This window comes from Ptiloglossa arizonensis, chromosome 2, assembly GCF_051014685.1.
Source record: "Ptiloglossa arizonensis isolate GNS036 chromosome 2, iyPtiAriz1_principal, whole genome shotgun sequence".
Taxonomy (NCBI): Eukaryota; Metazoa; Arthropoda; class Insecta; order Hymenoptera; family Colletidae; genus Ptiloglossa; species Ptiloglossa arizonensis.
The window spans coordinates 19,457,232-19,479,375 of record NC_135049.1 but is presented as its reverse complement, the minus strand read 5'-3'; the positions used below and the strand labels follow the sequence as shown (position 1 = coordinate 19,479,375).

The 22,144-nt window shown below is 35.1% G+C and overlaps 4 protein-coding genes across 6 annotated transcripts in view; 2 read left to right on the top strand and 2 right to left on the bottom strand.

Annotated features, from left to right (window-relative positions):
- LOC143155097 (enoyl-CoA hydratase domain-containing protein 3, mitochondrial) overlaps nt 1-13,566 on the bottom strand; it is a 38,096-nt gene extending 24,530 nt beyond the window's left edge. Inside the window, exon 1 of one of the 2 annotated variants that reach the window (XM_076327426.1) lies at nt 13,543-13,566. The gene's annotated coding sequence lies outside the window, so the exon portion shown is untranslated. Of the gene's footprint in view, nt 1-2,071; nt 2,484-13,542 lie in introns of those variants that run through there. The other variant, XM_076327427.1, reaches the window with a different exon arrangement.
- On the top strand, nt 420-11,303 carry LOC143155095 (succinate dehydrogenase [ubiquinone] flavoprotein subunit, mitochondrial). The gene is made up of 11 exons (XM_076327421.1): nt 420-495; nt 839-1,066; nt 1,527-1,813; nt 2,457-2,595; nt 2,677-2,845; nt 3,073-3,268; nt 4,592-4,789; nt 7,095-7,289; nt 9,901-10,044; nt 10,131-10,241; nt 10,784-11,303. Exons 1-11 carry the CDS (start codon nt 423-425, stop codon nt 10,868-10,870), a joined length of 1,827 nt encoding a protein of 608 aa, XP_076183536.1. The 5' UTR covers nt 420-422; the 3' UTR covers nt 10,871-11,303.
- A 456-nt stretch (nt 13,567-14,022) lies between the features above and the next one.
- On the top strand, nt 14,023-21,447 carry Sdha (succinate dehydrogenase, subunit A (flavoprotein)). 2 transcript variants are annotated; one of them, XM_076304254.1, is made up of 10 exons: nt 14,023-14,256; nt 15,986-16,412; nt 17,911-18,309; nt 18,390-18,558; nt 19,138-19,304; nt 19,439-19,665; nt 19,739-19,883; nt 19,953-20,257; nt 20,333-20,430; nt 20,531-21,447. In XM_076304254.1, the coding sequence occupies exons 1-9, from the start codon at nt 14,197-14,199 to the stop codon at nt 20,417-20,419; spliced, it is 1,986 nt and encodes a 661-aa protein (XP_076160369.1). In that variant the 5' UTR covers nt 14,023-14,196; the 3' UTR covers nt 20,420-20,430; nt 20,531-21,447. The 2 variants fall into 2 exon arrangements, with proteins under 2 accessions (XP_076160369.1, XP_076160368.1); XM_076304253.1 differs by having other exon boundaries at nt 20,333-21,447.
- On the bottom strand, nt 16,618-21,460 carry LOC143143580 (uncharacterized). The gene is made up of 4 exons (XM_076304969.1): nt 17,472-21,460; nt 17,133-17,283; nt 16,830-17,066; nt 16,618-16,728 (listed from the first exon to the last, which is right to left on the bottom strand). The coding sequence occupies exons 1-4, from the start codon at nt 17,552-17,554 to the stop codon at nt 16,618-16,620; spliced, it is 582 nt and encodes a 193-aa protein (XP_076161084.1). The 5' UTR covers nt 17,555-21,460.
- Nucleotides 21,461-22,144: the final 684 nt, after the last annotated feature.

Below are 22,144 nucleotides of genomic sequence, written 5' to 3'. Positions count from 1 at the left end.
ATAACGTGTTTGCGTTTCTTTTAACAAACGACTAACGCTTGTGAATCATGGTTCCCGGGTGTAATGGCTTGCGAGGTGGACATAATTTTCGGGAACAGTTCAGACGTTTGAAATGTTACGTGCTCTAAATCGGTTTCCACGAATCCTCGCAAAGAACAACCGTTACCAGAAGCTGCTCGACAGGGACCTCAATGCTTCGCTATCGCGACAATTTGTCTCACAACCTCAACGCTTGCACAGGAAAGGCTCGCGGAGTATCCACGTAAACGTCAGTCCAGGCGAGAAAGCGAAATGTGGCAAGGACGAAGGAAATAAGGTAAAAAAAAAAAAAAAAACAAAGTTTTCTGACGAATGCTCAGCGTTGTCGAGGGTAGTTCCACGAAAACTTGAACAATTTCTAACGTTCCTTGTAGAGCTATCCTATGGTAGATCATTGTTACGATGTCGTGATCGTAGGAGCTGGTGGTGCAGGATTAAGAGCAGCCTTTAGTCTAGGTAATTTCGATTTGTTATTTTACAATTATTGTTAGAAATTTCACGATCGAGAATGGTCGAATGAATTTTGTTGTAACCGCGTGATTATCAAAGTAAATAAAATTATGAGTCGACGAAATTTTTCTTTTTCACGTGACACTATTTTAGTTACGTAAATTATTTTTTTCCCATTGAACGTCGTGTGATTGAACATTTTCAAAAATTAATCGATTTCAGAGAATATATAAGTATACATCGATATTCAGCATTGCTGTGAATCGGTCCACTCATGATACGAAAATAAAATTGATTATTTTGCTACGAACAACCTTACAATTCTATTTGTAATTTTATCATCGAATAGGAAGTAAGGGGTACCGTGTTGCGGTGGTCACAAAATTATTTCCGACGAGATCTCACACGGTGGCAGCTCAGGGTGGAATAAATGCCGCCATCAACACTGCAGAAGAAGACAACTGGCTCTACCACATGTATGACACTGTTAAAGGGTCCGATTGGCTGGGAGATCAGGACGCGATACACTTTCTGACGAGGGAAGCACCGCGCGCCATCTACGAGCTGGAAAATTATGGTAGGCCCTGAACAATCCCTAAATATACACTGACATTTTCACAGATACTGACACAAATGTGCACGTTAATTTCCAAATTATTTTAAATATTATTACACGGAAGTAAGTACTAGAATTGCGAATTAACATTTATAATTAAATTTCTCAAGGATGTGTAACGCAATATCGTCGCGAGACATTTATAATAATATCAAATAAAATAATTCACACGTGAGGAATTTAACAAGGCTCTTCTTTCAAAGAGACTGTTTAATTTGTTCGGTTTTATTATTCACATTTCTATATTTTATATTTCACGTTAAATTTCACAAAAAAAAAAAACACTTCCTTGTAACACGGTCCTAGAAACGAGGGTTGAAACGCAACGTTCCACTCGATTCGATTACCGTTTCTTCTTTAATTAATCGAAGCTAAGTTCTCGCGTAAATTGAACGAAATTGAGAGATCCTCGGATTTTTAGGTTGCCCCTTCAGTCGCACGGAGGACGGAAAAATCTATCAGCGAGCGTTTGGTGGTCAAACAATGAAGTTTGGAAAAGGCGGTCAAGCTCACAGAACCTGTGCAGTCGCGGATAGAACCGGTCACGCACTGTTGCATACTTTATATGGACAAAGTCTTCGCTACGAAGTGCATTATTACGTCGAATACTTCGCCCTTGATCTTCTTATGCACGGACGGTGCTGCAGGGGGGTCTTGGCATGGGAACTGGAAACGGGGCTTTTGCATCGTTTTCGAGCACATCACACGGTAAAGAAATTCTTTCTCATCGCGAAAATACAATTAAGCGACGCTTGTCGGATAAGCGACGAAATAGAATTAACTCGAAAACACTTTGTAAAAATATGAACGTCCGAGAGCGAAAGTGGTATCGCGAATTGGGTCACACGGAAGGTGACACTGTTTTCTCGCGGATCGTATAATAAATACAAGGAATTGAATGCTTAATTAATATAATTGCAAGTTTTCGTGGAAACTCGTTCAAAACAATGCAAAACATTCTGTTACCTTTGTATATCTATTCCTTTAGAGATTCGTGTATGTACGTATACATTTTCCAAATATTCCATGAAGTATTTACTTTCCCTGATACTTCTACACGAATAATAATATTACGTAGCTGAATAAAAGCATACGGTTCCATTCAGAAAAGAAGTGCAACTGCACTCGTCGAGCGCGTTGTTGCACTTACGAAAAATGTAAGGTTATGGAAATTGCAAACACTGGTTACACCGTTCATCTTTTGCCTCTATCAATTACACGATGCACTCTTTAAACGTTTGTCAACGTTTCACTGTTCCTTAGCAAACTCCGTACCGTGTGATACGCGAAAACCGTGGAACACGACCTAACGCGTCGTCGACAGCATCGTACTATCGCTCTTTTTTTCCAGATGTTGGCAACAGGTGGAGCAGGAAGATGTTTCTTGTCTTGCACGGCCGCGCATGCGTGCACGGGAGATGGTATGGCGATAGCCTGTAGAGCAGGATTACCGCTTCAAGATATGGAGTTCGTTCAGTTCCATCCAACTGGTATTTCGTAGCGCGGCAAAAAGGAACACAATTTTCCGTGCGAAATATTCCTAACGTTTAACCGTTCGACTTTTCCGTTAGGAATGTACGGAAGCGGTATTCTGATAACGGAAGGCACTCGCGGAGAAGGTGGAAAGCTGATGAATTCCGAAGGGGAATTTTTCATGGAACGATACGCGCCCAACGCGAAGGATCTCGCGTCTCGGGACGTCGTGTCGAGAGCGATAACTGTAGAAGTGTTCGAAGGAAGGTGATAAAATATCCATGAAAAATTAAGTAAATTTGTTCGAAATTTGAGATAATCGGAGGCACCTTGAAAATGAAACCGAAATTTTACAATAAAATTAACGGAGATCGTATACTCTGAAAAAGAAAGCAACTATACAGAATGCATAAAGCGATATCTAGCTCGCTGATTACATCTAGATAACACAATTACATTAATTAAAATATTCGTCCCGTTTCGTAATGATCTAGAGGCGTCGGTGATAAGAAAGATCACGTGTATCTGAAACTAGATCATCTGCCAGTGGAATCTATACGCACCAAACTGCCAGGAATTGCACATTTGGCCTGGGTGTTTGCCGGCGTAAACGTGGAAAAAGAACCAGTTCCTGTTATACCGACGATGCACTACAATATGGGCGGTATACCTACAAATTGGCGCGGACAGGTGAGCTGTAAAGCCGCAGTCCTACTTGTGTAACGCGTGTCGCCAGAATCTGATATGACGCTCGAGAAAGATAAATTTAAAAAATCATCGAATAAACTGTTTTAAAACTACAAACGCCACGAATACAGTACTATATTACAGTACAATATTAATGTCCTGTTGGAGGTACCAACCATTGATTCGAAAGAAATATTTGTATAGTATTTATTCTATGTTTGAAAGAGTAACTTCCAATTTCATGTAATCGAAGATAGTCCGAATGAGGTCGTGTTCGAACGTCACGAAGTTCGTCACGAAGATGTGATGAAAAATATACAAATTTAATTTTCATTAGACAAAGATTAATTTTTACTGAACGAAAGATCGCTTTCAACTGCGTTAATTGAACTCGGTGTAAAAATTGCCACTTATCAGCAAACAGCGAGTTTTCGTTATTAAAGAAAAAGAAAAATATTTCTACCATTCGAGGCACTTTCCTCGACCGAGTCTCGGCACGAACTACCTGCTCTCTCACAGTATCGCTACACGACTCTGTATTTGAGACACAGAGGTCGTGCGTCGACAGATCTGCCCGATCAGGAGAGCGATAGTGGCCCAATGACGATGTAGTGGAATTTATACCCAGTAACCTTGAACGGTGAAAATAATTGGCGCTCGTTGACCAAAATATATAACGCACACATTAGTGGCTGGCCGGTTCAAACGCACCAAGTTCGCATCTTTCGTAAATTCCCTATAACTTTTCAAACCAACGCATCTGCATGCAAGAAAATGCATACATTGAACAGTGATTCTCAACCTATGGATCTCCCACTAATCAACGAATATTACACCGTTTACATGATATTACTTTAACATTGTAGACGACAAAATTTTATTATCATGCAATAATTTCTAACGAGGTAACTGCAGAAAAAATATACGGGTTAGACGAACTAATGATAGGAGTAAACTTAAACGCAACCGGACAATGACTAATGTCAGAGTGAAACGTACAATTTTTTCATAAGCAAGGAACGTGCTTCGTGTACGATAAAGCGTATCGCCAACAGCTTCGAACTGTCAATTATAACGCCCACGTCGTGTCAACGAACTTTTAACTATCAATTTAAAGATGACGCCACAACAGCGTAAACGATTCTCAACCGTCGATTCAGAAATGACGCCACAGTGGCGTCACGGGTTTCTACAATGGTAATTATTACGTTCTGCGTTGCGCGTTACACAAGTGAAACTCCAACCTTAGGAAAACACGAGTGGATTGGTTACCTAAGATAACGACGCGTGATGTGTCAATCACCAATCGTTGATTCTCTTGACAAGGTTATAACGCGAGAGAACGAAGAGGACCAAGCGATCGAAGGACTCTGGGCGGCGGGTGAAACTGCATGCGCCTCGGTCCACGGCGCTAATCGATTAGGCGCCAACAGTCTGTTAGAATTGATCGTCTTCGGTAAGGCGATCGCCGACCAGATCGATTGTATGACCAGACCTGGTGAGCGACATCAGGATCTATCAACCGTAAGGATACGACCTAATTTTATTTTAATTGTCTGCAATATCAACAGTGAAACCTATTAACGCTATATTCACTAAAATATACTATATATTTTGAGAGGAATTTATTTAAAAACTATATTATAATAAAAATAGGAATCCCCTCGATTGGTTACGAACAAAGAAAAGTGTGTTTGGAACACTTTTTAAACATTTGCTTAAAGTGACTTAATTTTAAATAATTTCGTTCTTGGTAAATTTTCTAATGCAACAGTCGAAGGCTATTAATGTTCAAAGGTTGATCTGGAAAAAAATATTGAAGTATTTAGAACTATTATATATGGTAAAAAATACGAGAGTTCTATTGGCACAAATCTAAGACCGATCGAGTATACTTAAAAAACCATCCTTGTCGGTCTAATGTGTAATTTTCTGCTCTAACGCTTCTGAATGCAACAGTGTAATAATGGAATCTTTTTGCTCGTAATTTAACGATGTGGAACGATCGTAAAACACTATCGTTAATAAAAGCTAGGCAAACGTAATTTGTTAGAAACAAATTTATTTTAAATTCTTTGGTCTTAGTTTTTCAGATCACCATGTGTATTATTATTAGACCGTGCATAGTTAGAGAAAATTTATTCGAAAAGGTCAAGTTTTCAAATAATTTCAATTTCGGTAGTTTCAAAAGCAAAGAAAAAGATTAGAAACGGAGACGCACATTGTAATAAATCATACCTCGAATTATTGATCTCGACGAGTTATTTAAACATTTAAAAAAAAAACAAAAATTCTTCGAATCAAAAGAAATCGAAAACCTTCACTTTGCCATCTGAGGCTTTATTTTAGATATAGTGTAAATAGTTCAAATTTACGAGTTCGATTTTCAGAGGGCGCTCTTTGAATCATGATCAGCTGATCGTATATACAGCAATCACATAGAAAAATACACGTTGATGTATTCGATCATAATTTGCACCAATTTCAACAATTCTTCATACAAAAATCACATAAATTTTATTTCAGTAATACCTAATTCAAGTTTTATCTTCAACCTTGGAATAACAATGATAAGTATTTCGAAGATCTTTCTAAGATTTCTTGCACTTTACTGCAGAAATAATATTAACTGTTCAAACATGCATGTTAATTTCTAAACTCAAGGAAGACTTAAAAGAAACAGTATTGACTGTCTGAGAATGTAGGGAACAAAGGGGATGCACGATTATTGGTTGAAAAATTTGAGAAAAAGTAAAGAAATTATAAAAGCTCGGTCGGGAGAATCTCGGGTCATTTGTATAAAAAATGTGTTATTACTATTTAATGAGAGAAAACATTGTAGGATTAACGCGAGTCGTGTCTTTATTTTCTAATATTTTCTCTTTTCACTTTTTTCGTAGATATAATCGATGTAGTTTAATAATGACAATAATTAGAGCAGACTTTCAAGGTAAAATTCGGATTTCAATATGTTACGAATCTTTCCTAAGTGATCGTAACTTTTCCACTGAACGCGCTTAAATTTTATACAATCGACCGACCTTCCCACGACTTTTAAATACATATTTACACACGTTTTTCTATGTATTCTTGATACTGAAGATGACACTGATACCTCTATAAAGTCAAACCCGTTTTCGAATAAGCGATATTATACTATCAATGAAAACCAGATTAAGATTCCGTTTTAATTAATACAAAAATGAAGAAAAATTCTCATACCATATGTACCTTCTAATATATTGTAAAAGAATTAAAATTCAGAAACCAATAACTGAACAAACTAAAAACATGATGGTGACAGTGTACTATATTCTTTTATGAAATTATATGTATGACAAGAGATATGTGCTATTACGGTCGTAAGCTACAATCCAATTGTTTTTAAACTACAGTGACCTCTCTGCTGGATATACGTTCTGTTTACTTTTTTTTAACTGCTTCGACGATCACTTTGTTCTTTATGCACGACTCGGCGCATTGCAGATTGTTCTCTTTTAAATCTTAAAAAAGATATTCATAGTGTCTCTTACTTCTCAAAGTACTTCTTTCGTTGATACGTATGAGGTTATATCAATTCTCGGTACATAAGCGTCTAAATTATAATTTTTAACCTTACTTATCTCAAAAACGAATAACCAGTTACGCCGTAAAGGCAAATATTTTTCATGTGGATCGTCGAGACTCAAAATTTAAGGTATGATTCTTTAAAAACATGCGTTTTTACTTTTCATTCTCTCCTTATTGTCTTGATTCCTTTCTTTCGAATATTCAAGCTAAACGAAGAACACAAACTCGGTTTCTTACTTTACAATGTGTTTGCGAACAGGCTATTAGCGAGCCATCTATTTGTCGTTTCGACTCAACCCGTTACGCAAAAGGCAACATTCCCGTTGTCGAGCTGCGAGAGGCGATGCAGCAGACTATGCATCGATACTGCTCGGTGTTCAGAACCTGTCATATATTACAACGAGGATGCCGTGAGATGACGCGACTCTACACCTGCGATTTACCGGATATGTGTGTAGGTGAATTGATCGAAATTTTCCACTTACGTAAACGCAAACTACAGTATGTTAAGGTTTTTAAGTTTATCAGGAGGGGAAATAAATTGTTAACATTACTGTTGCTTGATCTATTTCGTCATTCTAAATGTTCCTTTTTTTTCCCCACTTTTTGAAATTGTCTGGTAAGAATATGGTAATAATGAAAACATGATCAAAAGCTCAAAGACTAAAGAAGGTCTAATAAAGTACATATCCCAAAGTACAATCTTTTAAAAACACTCTGTACAACAATATTTCTACATTCAGTATCTGAAATATCGTTTGTGCTCTTAATTCATTTGCATCGAGAGAAACGATATGCGTTGAGTTGAATCACATCGCCGAATGGAATAATCTGCAACCGATGACCTCTTTAAAATTCATTTATATCAGTAATATAAATATTTTACGAGATATCTAAGACGTGATACTCTGTTTTGAGTGCTATTTGAGGAATATTCTGCAAAGTTCGATGATCTAGGTATCGCGAGTCAACGCTTGACATACTATGTTATGTAACTATTCCGTTTCTTCGTGCAAATGGTTAAATCAGTGCTGCCCAACATAAGTTCTAGAACTTTAGAATCTTTCCCCACCCTTCCATTAACATGCTATACAGATCATTGGGCGGCATTAATTTTTTGCCGTTTGAGGGGAATACGCTAATTTAATACATACCAAACGTAATCCCCTACTCCCTCGCGATAACACTAATTGTTGAAAGATTCAAACGCTAGATGGTGCTGCAGGAATGACGTTTTGTACATCTGCAGAATTATCATACGACCAACCAAATATCACATGATATAACGGCGCGAATCTTTTACATATCTAACCTAACCATGACTATCTGCGACAACATTATAAAATAATTGTCAATAGCTACTGAGTAGTATTAGACAATTTGTAATTTAATACAGGATGAAAATAATACTCAGTAGTTATAATAATATAACTATTGAATAATCAATAATCATAATCAATGAATAACACAAATAATTAAAGCGAATATAATCAAATTTGATTAACTCGTTAATTATCAGTCATTAAATATATTCATAATAAAGAGAGCTAGTAGGAGCTCTGCTTAAAAATTAAAATAGGTTAAAAATTTAAGTATTATTTATTAAATATCTATCATTACATTTTGAGAACGAGTTTTGATATATGTAATTTAGACACGCTTGACTGTCCATAAAACAAGAAAAATGATCTGTCAAGTACACATGGTACTCCAAAAAGATAGAACAATTCGAAACATGCTAAGAGGAATCGAGGAGTCTACCATTTTTCATTGTGAAGCTTTATTTTCGAAATACAAGTAGTTAAAATTCACTGATGCTACTCCCAACACGCGCTATGTATATACATCGTAGTGAATTGGTCGCAAAGCGACACATAAGTACTTACGCACACTCACACACGAAACATACACGTGACCATAACGTTCATGCGTGTAAAAATTTTAACTGTTTATATCTCCATAATGGAGGCTCAGATTGGAAACTGGTAAAGAACTTTTCGATTTCTCTTAAAATGATTCGAATTGTCCCACCTTTTTGAAACATCCTATATATAATAAGTTATTCATTCAATGAATGACGCAACTTGAGAAGTATTTTCGATATATGTAAATTATTTGTACGAGTCACACGAGTCGTTATAAAATAAGAGCAATGCCCTGTAATGCGTCATCTAGCAATTCAACAATTAGAAGCTCACTGATAGGAAGACGAGGAGTTGTTTGGAATGTCATATTCCCCTCAAACTGTAAAATTAACCCATTTATGGACTTGCATTTTATACATAATCCATATTTATAAAATATTCTATTAATAGAAAATTGTTTTTCATAGAAAACAACTCACTACCTCATTAATATACACAGAAAGTCATTTTGCAAAAATAATCAATATTATTTATGTTCTACAAGTGATAGTTTTGTCCTATGTTATCATCAAATGTTCAAAAATATTTAAAAAATTGTCTACTATAGATATAAATGGTGTAGTGCCGCCCAATGAATGCTAGTTATTGGCATGTTGTGTCTGCACGCCTTGTGCAGAATAAGATATTTTTAGGGGAGACACAGTCGCGTAAGGGGCTCCACCTGTAGACAACACTGGCTAAAATTGTAAACCTATATGAGTACGTCCAGACTTGAGCCGAGCCACTTAAAGCTGCACTCCCACTTGTGCATATATTATTCTTTCGACGAAAGGAAGTGTTCGAGCGAGTGGGCGAACGTGACAGAGATACCACAAGCATTACCAACGTCTTTTTACATACCAGACGAAAATTATCTTTTTGTATCGATACTCTTTTGTTTTGCAACATTACAAATTTAACGAAGAGAAGAATAGCAATGTGCTTCAAAGCATATGTCGATGAATGCAGCAGCGTGGTCGATAACTTTAAAGAAGACTCGTAAAGATACGATACTTTAATTGTGCGTGTTTCTCGAGTATTAGAATCGAGTCTTGGGTTCGCCACCTGGCTCAAGTCTGAACGCAGAGTAATTGTTTTAAGCAGCTTGTAATTCAATTTGGTAGTACATCCAATGGATCTGAGAATATATTGAAAATTCAGGTTCAAGACCAGTCGTTAATTTGGAATACTGAACTCGTAGAAGCCATAGAATTACAAAATATGATGTTGAATTCTATGCACATTATTTACGCGGCGGAAAACCGGAAAGAATCCAGAGGATCGCATGCTCGTGACGACTATAAGGTATTTTAACGGGATTCATTTTTTGGTGTCGTCTAAATACCGAACGGAAATACACAAGAAAATGAAAACAAAAATTATATTCGCAGGAAAGAGTCGACGAGTACGATTATTCGAAACCGATCGAAAATCAGAAGAAACGTCCTTACAGCGACCACTGGCGTAAACATACGCTTTCATGGGCTCGACCGGATGGATCGGTGAGTTATCATAATCTCAAATATATTTTTTTTTCGTTAACTCAAAAGTGTAATCGATTCCACGTGGAAAATAATGTTTTAAGGAAAATTACATCTACTGACTAATTATTAAAATTTTCACAGAGAATTTTCCGAATTTATTATGCCTTCGTTTTCTTTAGGAACACACAAAAATGTACAGGGTGACACAAAAAATACAATCACTTTTAAAAATGTATTATTCGGTAACCAGGTTTCGTACGAAAGTGTAATTTAAACCGAGTTTAACTGGAACTCTCGTTACCTTTTTCTGGTCTAATTCGTGCCAAGTAGAACCGTTAAGAAGCAATACGTTTTCAATAGTGTTAAATTGTTTAGAAACCCTCCGTATCTTCAACGCATTCGGAACACTTTAATCGAATTTCAATGTTAATTTCAAGCTTCACATTTTCAAACGTTTGTTTTCGTTTGCAATGCTGAACGTACATTTGTAGTAAGATTACGTAATTACGTGCAGCTCTATTTTTCTAACGCTTAAACATCAGTGTTTCGTTGTGTTGCAGATCTGTATATCTTATCGACCCGTCATCGACACTACATTGGACGAGGCTGAGGCCCAGCATGTCCCGCCATCGGTTCGAATGTATTGACATAACCTTGGATTCGTGGTGTATCGTTTTTGCTTTAAAACGCTGCCTAACGTTACGCGTCCGTCGACGTAATTAAAATCCGCGGCATACCGCGTTATCGCGAAATTGTAAACGCAGCCAGACTGTCGTTCAACGCGCGTGTCCCCCATGCATTCCATTTGCCGCGGTTAGCGCGTGATATTGTACAACTAATTAATTCCGACCGGAGGCACAGAGCCGTGATGTGCCATCTTATTTACATATTCCAGCGTCGAAATGCCATTAATAACTGTGGAATTATATTTTATACGTCAGACAATTATTTTTTCTTTTAATTGCTCGTCAAATGCTGTTTTATTAGTGTAAAACGATTAAAAATTTATATCCGTGACCAATATCGCATCAAATTTATCATTTTTTTTTTTACAACATTTCAGCCAAAAGCTAATTTACTTCCAGGAAATTTCGAGCGACGTTTTGTTTGAAGTGTGGCCCTTTGAGTGATAATTCTATAATTGATGTCGCAGAAAGTGGCACAAATTTTCAGCGACGATATAAGATTACAAAGACACCAGAACCTTATTTACTGTGAGATCGAGTTATCAAAAATTATGGTATACCAGAGAAATATAAACAGATAAGAAATCCATGAAGACTTCCGAAGAAGCTACATTACGTCTATTTGAGGGATGAAAAAAATAAGTAGAGCACGTACAAAAAGTTGCAAATTACGTGTGTAATGACGGTTCACGCGTGTTTGTATATACAAGGTGACCCAAAAAGTCGCTGAACACATTTCATTATTTGACAATAGAAAATAAATTTCGAAGAAATGTCTTTATAATATATTTATATATTTTTTTAATATATAATATATTTGGGTAAAATATACGTATTAAATCAGAAAAGAATTCATGTGCAACATGAAACGTTAATTAGACATTTATTTCGGATGAGTCAAGATTAATGTTATCGCAGATGTGAAAAGTCAATCTGAGAGTGAACGAAATATATGATTAATGAAGTTATCATTTTGGACTTGATAAACATTACCTTGCTTTAGGCAATGTCTTTATCGTGCTGCTCGTGTAGCATTTGAACACTGTAATTTTTCTGTGCTACTTATTCGACGAATGTCTGAAAACAACCTAGAAAACACTAGTTTCAAATTCTGTCTGAACATTTGACGAATACATAAACTCTTTTTGTATAAAATATAAACAAAATTACCCGTACGTAAAATATTCAATTCGGAAGATGTCCTATAGCGGAAACAATAATTTTTTATGTGAAAACCTCAGGAACATTTCACGATTACCTAAATTATTTGTTATATACAAAATATATTGTTACTATTTTTATTAACATACCCAGCAATAGCACAATTATGCGAAATGTAGGCCACATAAAAATCCAATAAGAAACAATTAACCTTAAAATCTCCGCAACACTATTGCCTAAACAATAATTTATCCCACTGTCAGTTGTTCACCTTCGAAAAGTAAATATTTTCCGTGCGAACTGTTTTTCTCCATAACCTCAAACTCTGAGGATGATCGCATCGATAACTTTATAAACATCAACCTATACACTGGGTGTCCTGTATTAAATAGTTTAATTGGGGAAGAAGTGAGTCGACGTGCAAAAACAAATAGACAACGTAAAATCGAATGCTTTCAGACAGGTCCCCGTCTCTAAAAAAATCAATTTTGAAAGTGTGTAATCAACGCGCATGCTCGACTTCGAAATCTTAATTTCGCGAATGTTTCTATTTCGCGTTTATATATGAAACATATAAGAAAATAATACTTCTGATCATAAATTATTATTCCTATACATTGTATGCTAACACGGTAAATATATACAGGCAGATTTTAATCAAATGCACGTGCACGTTAAATAATTTTCAAATCAATTTTCTTGGTAACAAAAACTCGTACGAAATTTGTGTAATGTAGAATTACCTTCTTGGTTGTATCGTTTGCAGAAAAACACGGGAATGTAGTACCATGAATAAGCAGAATGAGGACAGTGTCGACTAATTGTTGTTTTGTCTCACGCCTAATAAGGCTGTCTAAAACGCCAATACGACTTGTGATTCCTTCCAGGACCGATCTTTCTTTCCCTCTATAATACTGTACATTACAGGACACCCTGTAGACACGAGCAAACCTGTTTCGCAAAGTACTCCTACGCCTACCAATACTCGAATTACTATTGTGTTAGTAGAATCTGGCTAAGCAACGTGTGCATAGAATGCCCCACCATATGGTACGAGGATTACCTATATGTAAAGGAGACGAGCCTACAGCGAATCGACCAATAGGGAAACGAGACACGCGACGTGCCGTCAACCCTGCAACACAACGAATCTGTTCATTTCTTTTTTTCTACTCCCCGTGTTGCGGGAAATAAAGCTCGGTTAAGCGCGAGCACCGTTATGAAGCCGCGCAAACAACTTCGTGAAGCAAAAGATTTTTTTACTCGCTCGAAGGTTGCATGATATAAAACGTAAACAATCAATTGTATAATCTGAGGTTTGTATCACGAAGCGATGTAATTTATACGCTTGAGAACCGACTCGAGCGAAACTAATACTTTATCCAATAACAAACGATCGAATTCAGAATTTAAAAGAGAATTTCTAAAAGAGTCGAATGTAATTAGGGTTACCTTTCGGATGTAATATTTACCTTTCACTAGCGTGTATCAATAAGCACGCACAGATTTATCACTTAGATTTGCAGTGCATCCAGTCTAATAATTATTGCCTAAAATACAGACAAAAGTATATAGTATACTACACTAGCTATAGCAGATACTTTCCCTTTAGAACTCGCGCAATAGAACAACCACAAAATTCGAAATACCGTTAACACCCCATCAACGCGTAAAGTGAAATGAGAACCGCTTTCAGATTTATTTCTTTCGCGGTATTGTTCAATTTTCCCGCCTACAGTTACTTATTTTTCAACACGTTAACATTAAAATTTCGAACGTTGCGAGACTAACGGTGATACAATAATGTTTTTCTGGTATTTGAATCAATCAAAGAGTTCGAATAATCATTGATAAGATTGAAATGAAAAATCAACGAGTACTTCGTAGGTGAGGTTAACTCGCGACGGTACGATTGGCAGCACTGGTATTCATCTGAGAGCTTCCGCCAGTAGTCGGTACTCAACCGACTCGAACACTTCACGTCGCCGTGCAAGAAGTGCGGGAGTGAAGTTAACAAAAATTGGGGTTAGTTACACAGTATAGTTGAATTACAAATTCAATAAAGAGGTGCGCGAATTCCCATTAAAAACAAAAATTTCGATTCGAGAACGTGACACTGTGCCAAGATGAGTGGTCTATTGAAGCTGTCGTCCTTACTGGCGAGAAATACTCGTACGACAACGTTGGTAAGGCGTTTTTCATTAAGTTACATAATTTTTATTCCGACAATGATGTACCTTTGCTGTGCAATTCTTGGCGTTGATCAATTACGTAAGTTTACCAAACACGCTCCGAGGAATGTCTGCATCGATTCCGCCGCAAAATTTTCCTCGTGGCCGGGCATTCTATCGCCTTATTATGATCTTGTAACAAAAATATAAATGAAACAATAACGAAAGTACAACGATTAAGGACTAATAATGACTTAGTTAACTGTGTTCAAAGAAAGAACGTTTAGCAGACGATTCTGACGTCGAGTGTCTTTTTTTTACCGCACTTCCCTCATTTCGTACGCGCCACCCCGTACGGCAGCCGGCTCATATACAGTCACACTTCTTCGCTGCGATGTAATAACGGTGATTTCGGTTATCTTCGCTGGGCAAATAATCGTTTGTTTTATTACCGTCTAGATATTGGGCCTAAACATGATACTGTAACCGTTTGCTGTATACGCTCTAGAAGTTTAATTATAATTGCGGATGAACCGCCGGCATGGGAAGCTAGCATTAGCGGGAAATTACACTCTTTAAATTGCGTTTTCGTTTGTTATGAACTTATTAGCTATACTGCTTTCAATCTTATTAGTTTTATTTCAGTCCTGTGTTATTCATTGTGGATAACCACGCGATAGAATTATTTTAGATAATCACTGTATCGCGTTCCCGTTAATTTATTCTCTGCATTTAGCGGTACCTTGCGAAACACGCTACGTATCGAATATGTCTCAATTGCCGTTTCGAACTGTTTCTTTTTTTTTGGAATAGATCAACTTAAAATGAAAGATTAAAGCTAAAAAATATTATGAAACGAAAAGTGTCCCATCGACCACGTATTGTTTCGTCTGGTCTCCATATGGCGAAGTATATACATACATTAAGTGATATTTGTATTGTGAAATCTTTAGTTTTCTTTTGACGAACGCAATGAATTTGCAATATGTTATCAATTTTCACTCATTTCAATAATACATCTGTTAAAAAGTAATTAAATAATATCGATTTATGTTTGTTATTGTTATTCGGTAAAACTATACGAAGCTGAATTAACCTTGTTATTTGTACCGAAAATCAGTTTTATCAATTAATTGTATAGTTATGTATGTATTGTCATAGTTTGATAGTTAATGACATGGATAGTTCTTATATTTTAATTATCAACAAGACACATTGTTATTATCAAAATTTGTCTTTCGCAACTTCCAACTGATTCGAACAAAAAATTACTTATAATTTCTACGAATGTTGGAAATTTGGTCGAAGTATTATTTTTACGATTTTATCGTGGCAGATATTTGAGAAAACGTATTCGTCAAAAGTTATATATTATTTGAAAATCTATGAATATCAGAATTTTTCGAATATAAACATTTCGAAATATTAGAAGTTAACGATTGGCCAATTATTTGTTAAATTAATTTGCATTTTATAATGTTTCAAGGAGTATTAATGTTACATTTATCAAGTTGGTTTCTGAGACTGTTTCATGTTTTATAATTAGATGATTAATGCAATGTATTAACAGTGCTATAAATGTTACCATGTATTTAAATGTATATATATGCACACTATATAGATAATATCTATTTATGATTTTGCAATTACATACATGGTGTGTATGTGTGTATGTGTGTATGTGTGTGTATATAATAATAAAATAATGATAAAATTTTGTTAATATTTCATTATATTATTTCAGAATAAATTGGGACTACCTGTCATTACAAATCGTGAATTGCATTATACACCAGATGGCAAAAATGCAAATGTTTCTGATGCCATTTCTAAACAGTATCCACTGATAGATCACACTTATGATGCTGTTGTGGTTGGGGCTGGGGGAGCAGGATTACGGGCAGCCTATGGCTTGGTTGCAGAAGGATTTAAGACAGCAGTTGTTACCAAATTATTTCCAACAAGGTCACATACTGTTGCTGCTCAAGGAGGAATTAATGCTGCATTGGGTAATATGGAAGATGATAATTGGCAATGGCACATGTATGACACTGTTAAGGGATCTGACTGGCTGGGCGATCAGGATGCTATTCATTATATGACTCGTGAAGCCCCAAAGGCAGTTATTGAATTGGAAAATTGTGGCATGCCTTTCAGTCGAACTTCAGATGGTAATATTATGAAACAGAGTTATAATGTATTGTGTTTTACATAAGAAACTAATATAAGAGAAATTTTAATATTCTTGACACATTATTGGAGGAAATCAATTTTATAACATGCAATAAAATGTGATTTCTATGATGAATCACAAAAATCTTCAAAGTATAAATTAATTACAGTACTAACATATTTGTGTAATCAATTGTTCCTTTATCAATTCGTATCTGATCTGTCATCAGTTGTTATTGTGCTTGAGGAGATTGAAGTAGCTGTATTGCTATCTGATTCAGTATTGTTTCTCTTCTTTCTACTTTGCTTCGGTTCCTATAGCAAAGATGGGGTCATTTGATATGGTTCATCAATAATTTAATTCTATTTATACATGATGGAAAGTTATAATTGCTTTGAATAAGTGGAAAATTAACCTTGTTAGGTCTTTTTATTTCTTTGCTACTTCTTGTTTGCTTTTTTGCAATTTTATTCTTTTTTATTTCCGTGTTTGTAGTAGATTTAGTTACATGTTCATTCTTATGCTGTTTTTCTTTTTGATTCTTAATGGTCTTAGCTGCATTTAAATAAGGTTGCTTTTCTTCAAGAGACATTTGTCTCCATGCCTCACCAGCTAATTGAAATATTCTTGTACTTCTTATACCGGTCATATTCTGTAAGTGTCAAATTCTTTCTGCTAGTAGTAGCAAAATTTAAAAATATTTTATCTATGTGCCAACCTGTCTGAAATCCTGAACAAAATTTATGAAGGCATTGGAACTTATCCATTTGTTAGTGCTTTTAGTATTGGTTGGTGATCGAGAACGGGAATCAGAATGGAAATGCATCCTTCGATTTTGCTGCGATGTAGAATGCGATATTGAGTTAATTCTAGAAATGTACACATATACAGATATACACATAATAATTTATTATTATTCAAATTCCAATAAATAAAGAATATCTAATCAATAAATCATTAAAATAGATAATAGATGCACTACATATTGTTTTTAAACTTATAAATTGATTTGATTCCTTTTATTCTTGGAAAACAGTCATTAATATTTGTTCTGTACCTTTCATTTGGATAATCTTTTTGATTTGCTACTATTTTAGATTCTTCGTGGTTTTTCTCCAGCCTTGTATTATCATCCATCATTAAAATACATAAATCTTTTAACTCTTTAATATTTATACTGGTATTTCTGCATTTTTTTATCACAAATATGTTATTCTGAACAAAAAATATCACTACTACAATTTATTATTGTATCAAAATATAAATTAATGTAAATTTTTAACTGACATTTAAAAACAACAAATCATATCTTGTGGTTGCCATGTACAGGAAATTGTTATATTTCTACTAATAGTGTGAACGTTGCTTATGTGACTGCAAATCTTTGATTTCAAAACAATATTTACACATATATGTCAAGAATTATTAAAAATTCTAGTTTTAATAATTAGGCATATCACTTAATACTTGTATAAAAGTTATTTTTTTATTTGCAGGTAAAATTTATCAACGTGCTTTTGGTGGGCAATCTTTAAAGTTTGGAAAAGGTGGTCAAGCCCATAGATGTTGTTGTGTAGCTGACAGAACAGGTCATTCTCTACTTCACACTCTGTATGGTCAGTCATTGAGCTATGACTGCAACTATTTTGTTGAATACTTTGCTTTGGATTTACTTATGGAAGATGGAGAGTGTAGAGGAGTGATTGCTCTTTGTCTAGAAGATGGCACACTTCATCGTTTTCATGCTAAAAATACAGTATTAGCAACTGGAGGTTATGGACGTGCCTATTTCTCCTGTACATCTGCTCATACATGTACTGGTGATGGTACTGCAATGATATCAAGAGCCAATTTACATAATCAAGACTTAGAATTTGTACAATTTCATCCAACTGGTACGAAGATAATATGCAAGAAGTAATTTCATATTCAAACAGTGGCTGAACATATGTATTTACAATATTTTTAATTTCAGGAATATACGGTGCTGGTTGTCTCATCACAGAAGGCAGCCGTGGTGAAGGAGGCTATCTCATAAATAGTGAAGGTGAAAGGTTTATGGAACGTTATGCACCGGTCGCGAAGGATCTAGCCTCTAGGGATGTAGTATCTAGATCTATGACAATCGAAATCCGGGAAGGCAGGTACGTTCTAAATAGTGTACATGGGGTGTTTCAGAATTGTATAAAAAGCAAAAACATGCAAATTTCTCGCTACAAAATAAATCGAAAATACTATCATTATTTATCGCTCTATTTAACGAGTCGTCATTTTATTGCACATCGAATTTTATGAGACGATGAGCCGTAATTGCATACACATTTTGCAAATACATTATAGTTCACTAATATCCTATTATATTATCTTTTTTTATAATCACTTATATAAAAAAGACAATTTTTGTCTTACTGTCGTAAAAATTGATATTTTATGCAATTGCATAATAAATGGGGGATTTTATTTTATAAAAATGAAAATAACAAAGAATTTCGGTGTGTGATTGTATAAACTGTATCGGAAGTTTGAAATAGCGGATTTCAATTTTTTATCGTCAAACTACAAAGTATTAACTGCTTGTATCTTGGAATTCCAACTTTAGTTTGTGTGAAATAAAAGAGAATAACATTGTTACGAAGAATTTGCATGTTTTCACACGCACAATATTCGTACGTTCTATATAAGAATTATGTAATTAATGCAGATATATTCATATAATTTTTCAGAGGCGTTGGTCCTGAAAAAGATCATATTTATTTGCAACTTCATCACTTACCACCTGAACAATTAGCAGCCAGATTGCCTGGAATCTCGGAAACTGCAATGATATTTGCCGGAGTTGATGTAACAAGAGAACCTATACCTGTTTTACCTACAGTACATTATAATATGGGTACGTAATTTCCTTTTGAAATTATGAGAAAGGAAAATGTTTTCTAATATAACCATTGAATACTTAATATTTTTATATGGATGAAATAAACTAAGAAATAATTATTTAATACTACTAATAATTCAAACATATAGGAGGAATACCAACAAATTACAAGGGACAGGTTTTAACGAGAAAAAATAACGAAGACAAAGTTGTACGTGGACTTTACGCCTGTGGAGAATCAGCTTGTGCATCCGTTCACGGTGCTAATCGTCTTGGTGCAAATTCGTTATTAGATTTAGTTGTATTTGGGCGTGCATGTGCTAAAACAATCGGAGCAGAGAATAAACCAGGAGAAACTATTGGACCTCTTAGATCTGTTAGTATTATATAGCTAAGTATAATCTATATACATAGAGACATGCAAAGTAATGTTATCTGGATATGTTTAGAATGCTGGAGAAGAATGTGTGGCGAATCTGGATTGGGTCAGAAATGCAAACGGTAGCGTAACTACTGCAGAATTAAGATTAACCATGCAAAAAACAATGCAAACGCATGCAGCTGTGTTTAGAATGGCTGAAACTTTACAAGAAGGTAAAATTTTGATTAGCAAATGTGTATAAACCAATTTGGGATAATTTTTATATCAATACATTATAATAGGATGTCAAAAGATGTCTGCCCTTTACAAGAAATTGAATGATCTCAAAGTGTCGGACAAATCTCTGATATGGAACTCTGATCTCGTAGAAACCCTCGAATTACAGAATTTAATGCTCAACGCAATGCAAACGATAGTAGGTGCCGAAAATAGGAAAGAAAGTCGTGGAGCTCATGCACGCGAAGATTTCAAAGATAGAATCGACGAATTGGATTACAGTAAACCGATAGCAGATCAACAACCAAAGTCACTAGATCAACACTGGCGAAAGCACACCCTGACAACGATTAACCCCAGAACAGGCGAAGTGAGTAATTATCACCGTGTGATATGCTAATTCTAGGTTTTTGATACGATTCGATAAAATAAAATTATTTTTCAGGTAACGATCGATTTCAGACCAGTAATAGATGAAACGCTAGATAAAAATGAATGCGCAACGGTTCCACCTGCAATTCGTTCCTATTAGATTTTTTCGAAGTAAATATGTACAATTTAGCTTTTCTAGCCATTCAATAAGTTTTGGTCATCCCAAGTTTTATTAAATCGGCCACTGGTGCAATTTTTTATTTTTGCACAGGAAAGAACGACCGACGAGGAGAAGTTACCGATCTATCATTACGACGCAGCAATTTATTTATTACGCACGTGAATCACGTCGTGCACCAAAGTTTAATTCTTGTCAATACTTGCACGCATTGCGAGCAAGCTTAGTTGTCCTTGTAGGATAATGGTGCTGAGATTATCTTCATTATTTCAAAGAAGAGTTTGTTCGATCTCTTAGCGAACCAATGCTACCTTTATGTAAACTAATAGTAAATTAGCGTGATTCGAGCAGCAAGTAATTTCACGCACAGATCTTTTAAGGAGGAACGTTCTCCCTACCTGTATGTAGAATATTCAATTATTTCATTTCTATTCATAATTCTCAATGGAGTAATTTGTTGTACCGGGTAACGTTGTTAATTAATATGCGCAACACTGTCAAGAGTTATTTAATGGAAGAATGTTTTATACGAGAAATTGTGGGCTAGTACTCCCTAAAAGGTTGTGCAGCAAGAGTACGCCACTTTTATTGCGGCTAAATACTTAACGTTAACAGGTCAATATGGAAACAGTTTTAATTAAGAGCAATGACCAGACTGAATATTTTGTAATAAAAACTTTTCAATATTTAATTGTTTGATGAAACTTTTTTGGTCAGGGTGAAGGGGAAGAGGTATGAAATAATTGAGTTAATTCAAAGTTTCAGTATTTTAGGATTCAGAATTACTTTTTTGTACTTTTGTTCGAAATAAATCTGTCTCTACGTTGCCTGTTAAACTTGTGTATTAATAATTTACTATGTATTGCCTAACAAGTGCAAGTGAATAATCTTGAAGCAATACACGTATGGAATCGTGTACTTCGGGACAACTCGAACTGAGTGAACATGCTGTGCAGCATGATAAAATTGTACATAAGATTGTCAATAAAAAGAGCATTCGTATAACCTTTTATTCGCGAAAATTATTCCTTCACAAAATACCCTGTGCATATAAATTTTTACGTTTCGTTAAGTCTTGTGCTGAGTAACTCTACACGATGCGTAATTATATGTGCATGTATATTAATTATTTTTATCAATATATTTATTAATATATCTTTATTATAAATAACACTGAATTTCTGGCGAATATCATTTATTAAACCCATAATTTTTATGTTCTGGTCATAAATAAGAATATTACGGATTAAATAAAAATTTCTACCGAAGGTATTTTCTAAAGCATTAAATTAAAGCTCGTCGCTGAGCTAATACTTCAGAAAATGTTACAAGTTACGGTTTAATTTACATGAGCATGAATTTGATGAACATGTCCTCACATACGAAACATTATACGATCAAAGAATACAGATATGTTTAAATGAATCGTGCATGAATGTACAATTGCTTATGCAAACTAATACACACGTCTGATTATCATATTAAAAAAGAAGTAGTAAAAATTCGAAAAATCATTGGCACCAACATAAATGCTTATTTTTAAATGATTTCTCTTGTGTGTGAGCTACATACATATTCTCAGTTAGAACTGAGCAGAAACGTCCTAATCAAAAACAGTAACGGCTGTTTGCGCACTTTAGCTGCTATTTTCTATGGATGAATTTAAAATTGTGTTTACATCAGTAAAATTACTATTGACGCGATTGT

What these genes read in the sequence shown, in the direction of transcription:
- LOC143143580 (XM_076304969.1), bottom strand. Translation starts at nt 17,554, where the DNA reads ATGATGGATGATAATACAAGGCTGGAGAAAAACCACGAAGAATCTAAA. An exon ending in AAAGATTATCCAAATGAAAG is followed by an intron (nt 17,284 to 17,471) that starts GTACAGAACAAA and finishes GTACATTTCTAG; the next exon opens with AATTAACTCAATATCGCATT. An exon ending in AAATAAAAAGACCTAACAAG is followed by an intron (nt 16,729 to 16,829) that starts GTTAATTTTCCA and finishes TCTTTGCTATAG; the next exon opens with GAACCGAAGCAAAGTAGAAA.
- Sdha (XM_076304254.1), top strand. Translation starts at nt 14,197, where the DNA reads ATGAGTGGTCTATTGAAGCTGTCGTCCTTACTGGCGAGAAATACTCGT. An exon ending in TGTACAATTTCATCCAACTG is followed by an intron (nt 18,310 to 18,389) that starts GTACGAAGATAA and finishes TTTTAATTTCAG; the next exon opens with GAATATACGGTGCTGGTTGT. An exon ending in GGCTGAAACTTTACAAGAAG is followed by an intron (nt 19,884 to 19,952) that starts GTAAAATTTTGA and finishes ACATTATAATAG; the next exon opens with GATGTCAAAAGATGTCTGCC.
- LOC143155095 (XM_076327421.1), top strand. Translation starts at nt 423, where the DNA reads ATGGTAGATCATTGTTACGATGTCGTGATCGTAGGAGCTGGTGGTGCA. An exon ending in CTACAAATTGGCGCGGACAG is followed by an intron (nt 3,269 to 4,591) that starts GTGAGCTGTAAA and finishes TCTCTTGACAAG; the next exon opens with GTTATAACGCGAGAGAACGA. An exon ending in GGGCTCGACCGGATGGATCG is followed by an intron (nt 10,242 to 10,783) that starts GTGAGTTATCAT and finishes GTTGTGTTGCAG; the next exon opens with ATCTGTATATCTTATCGACC.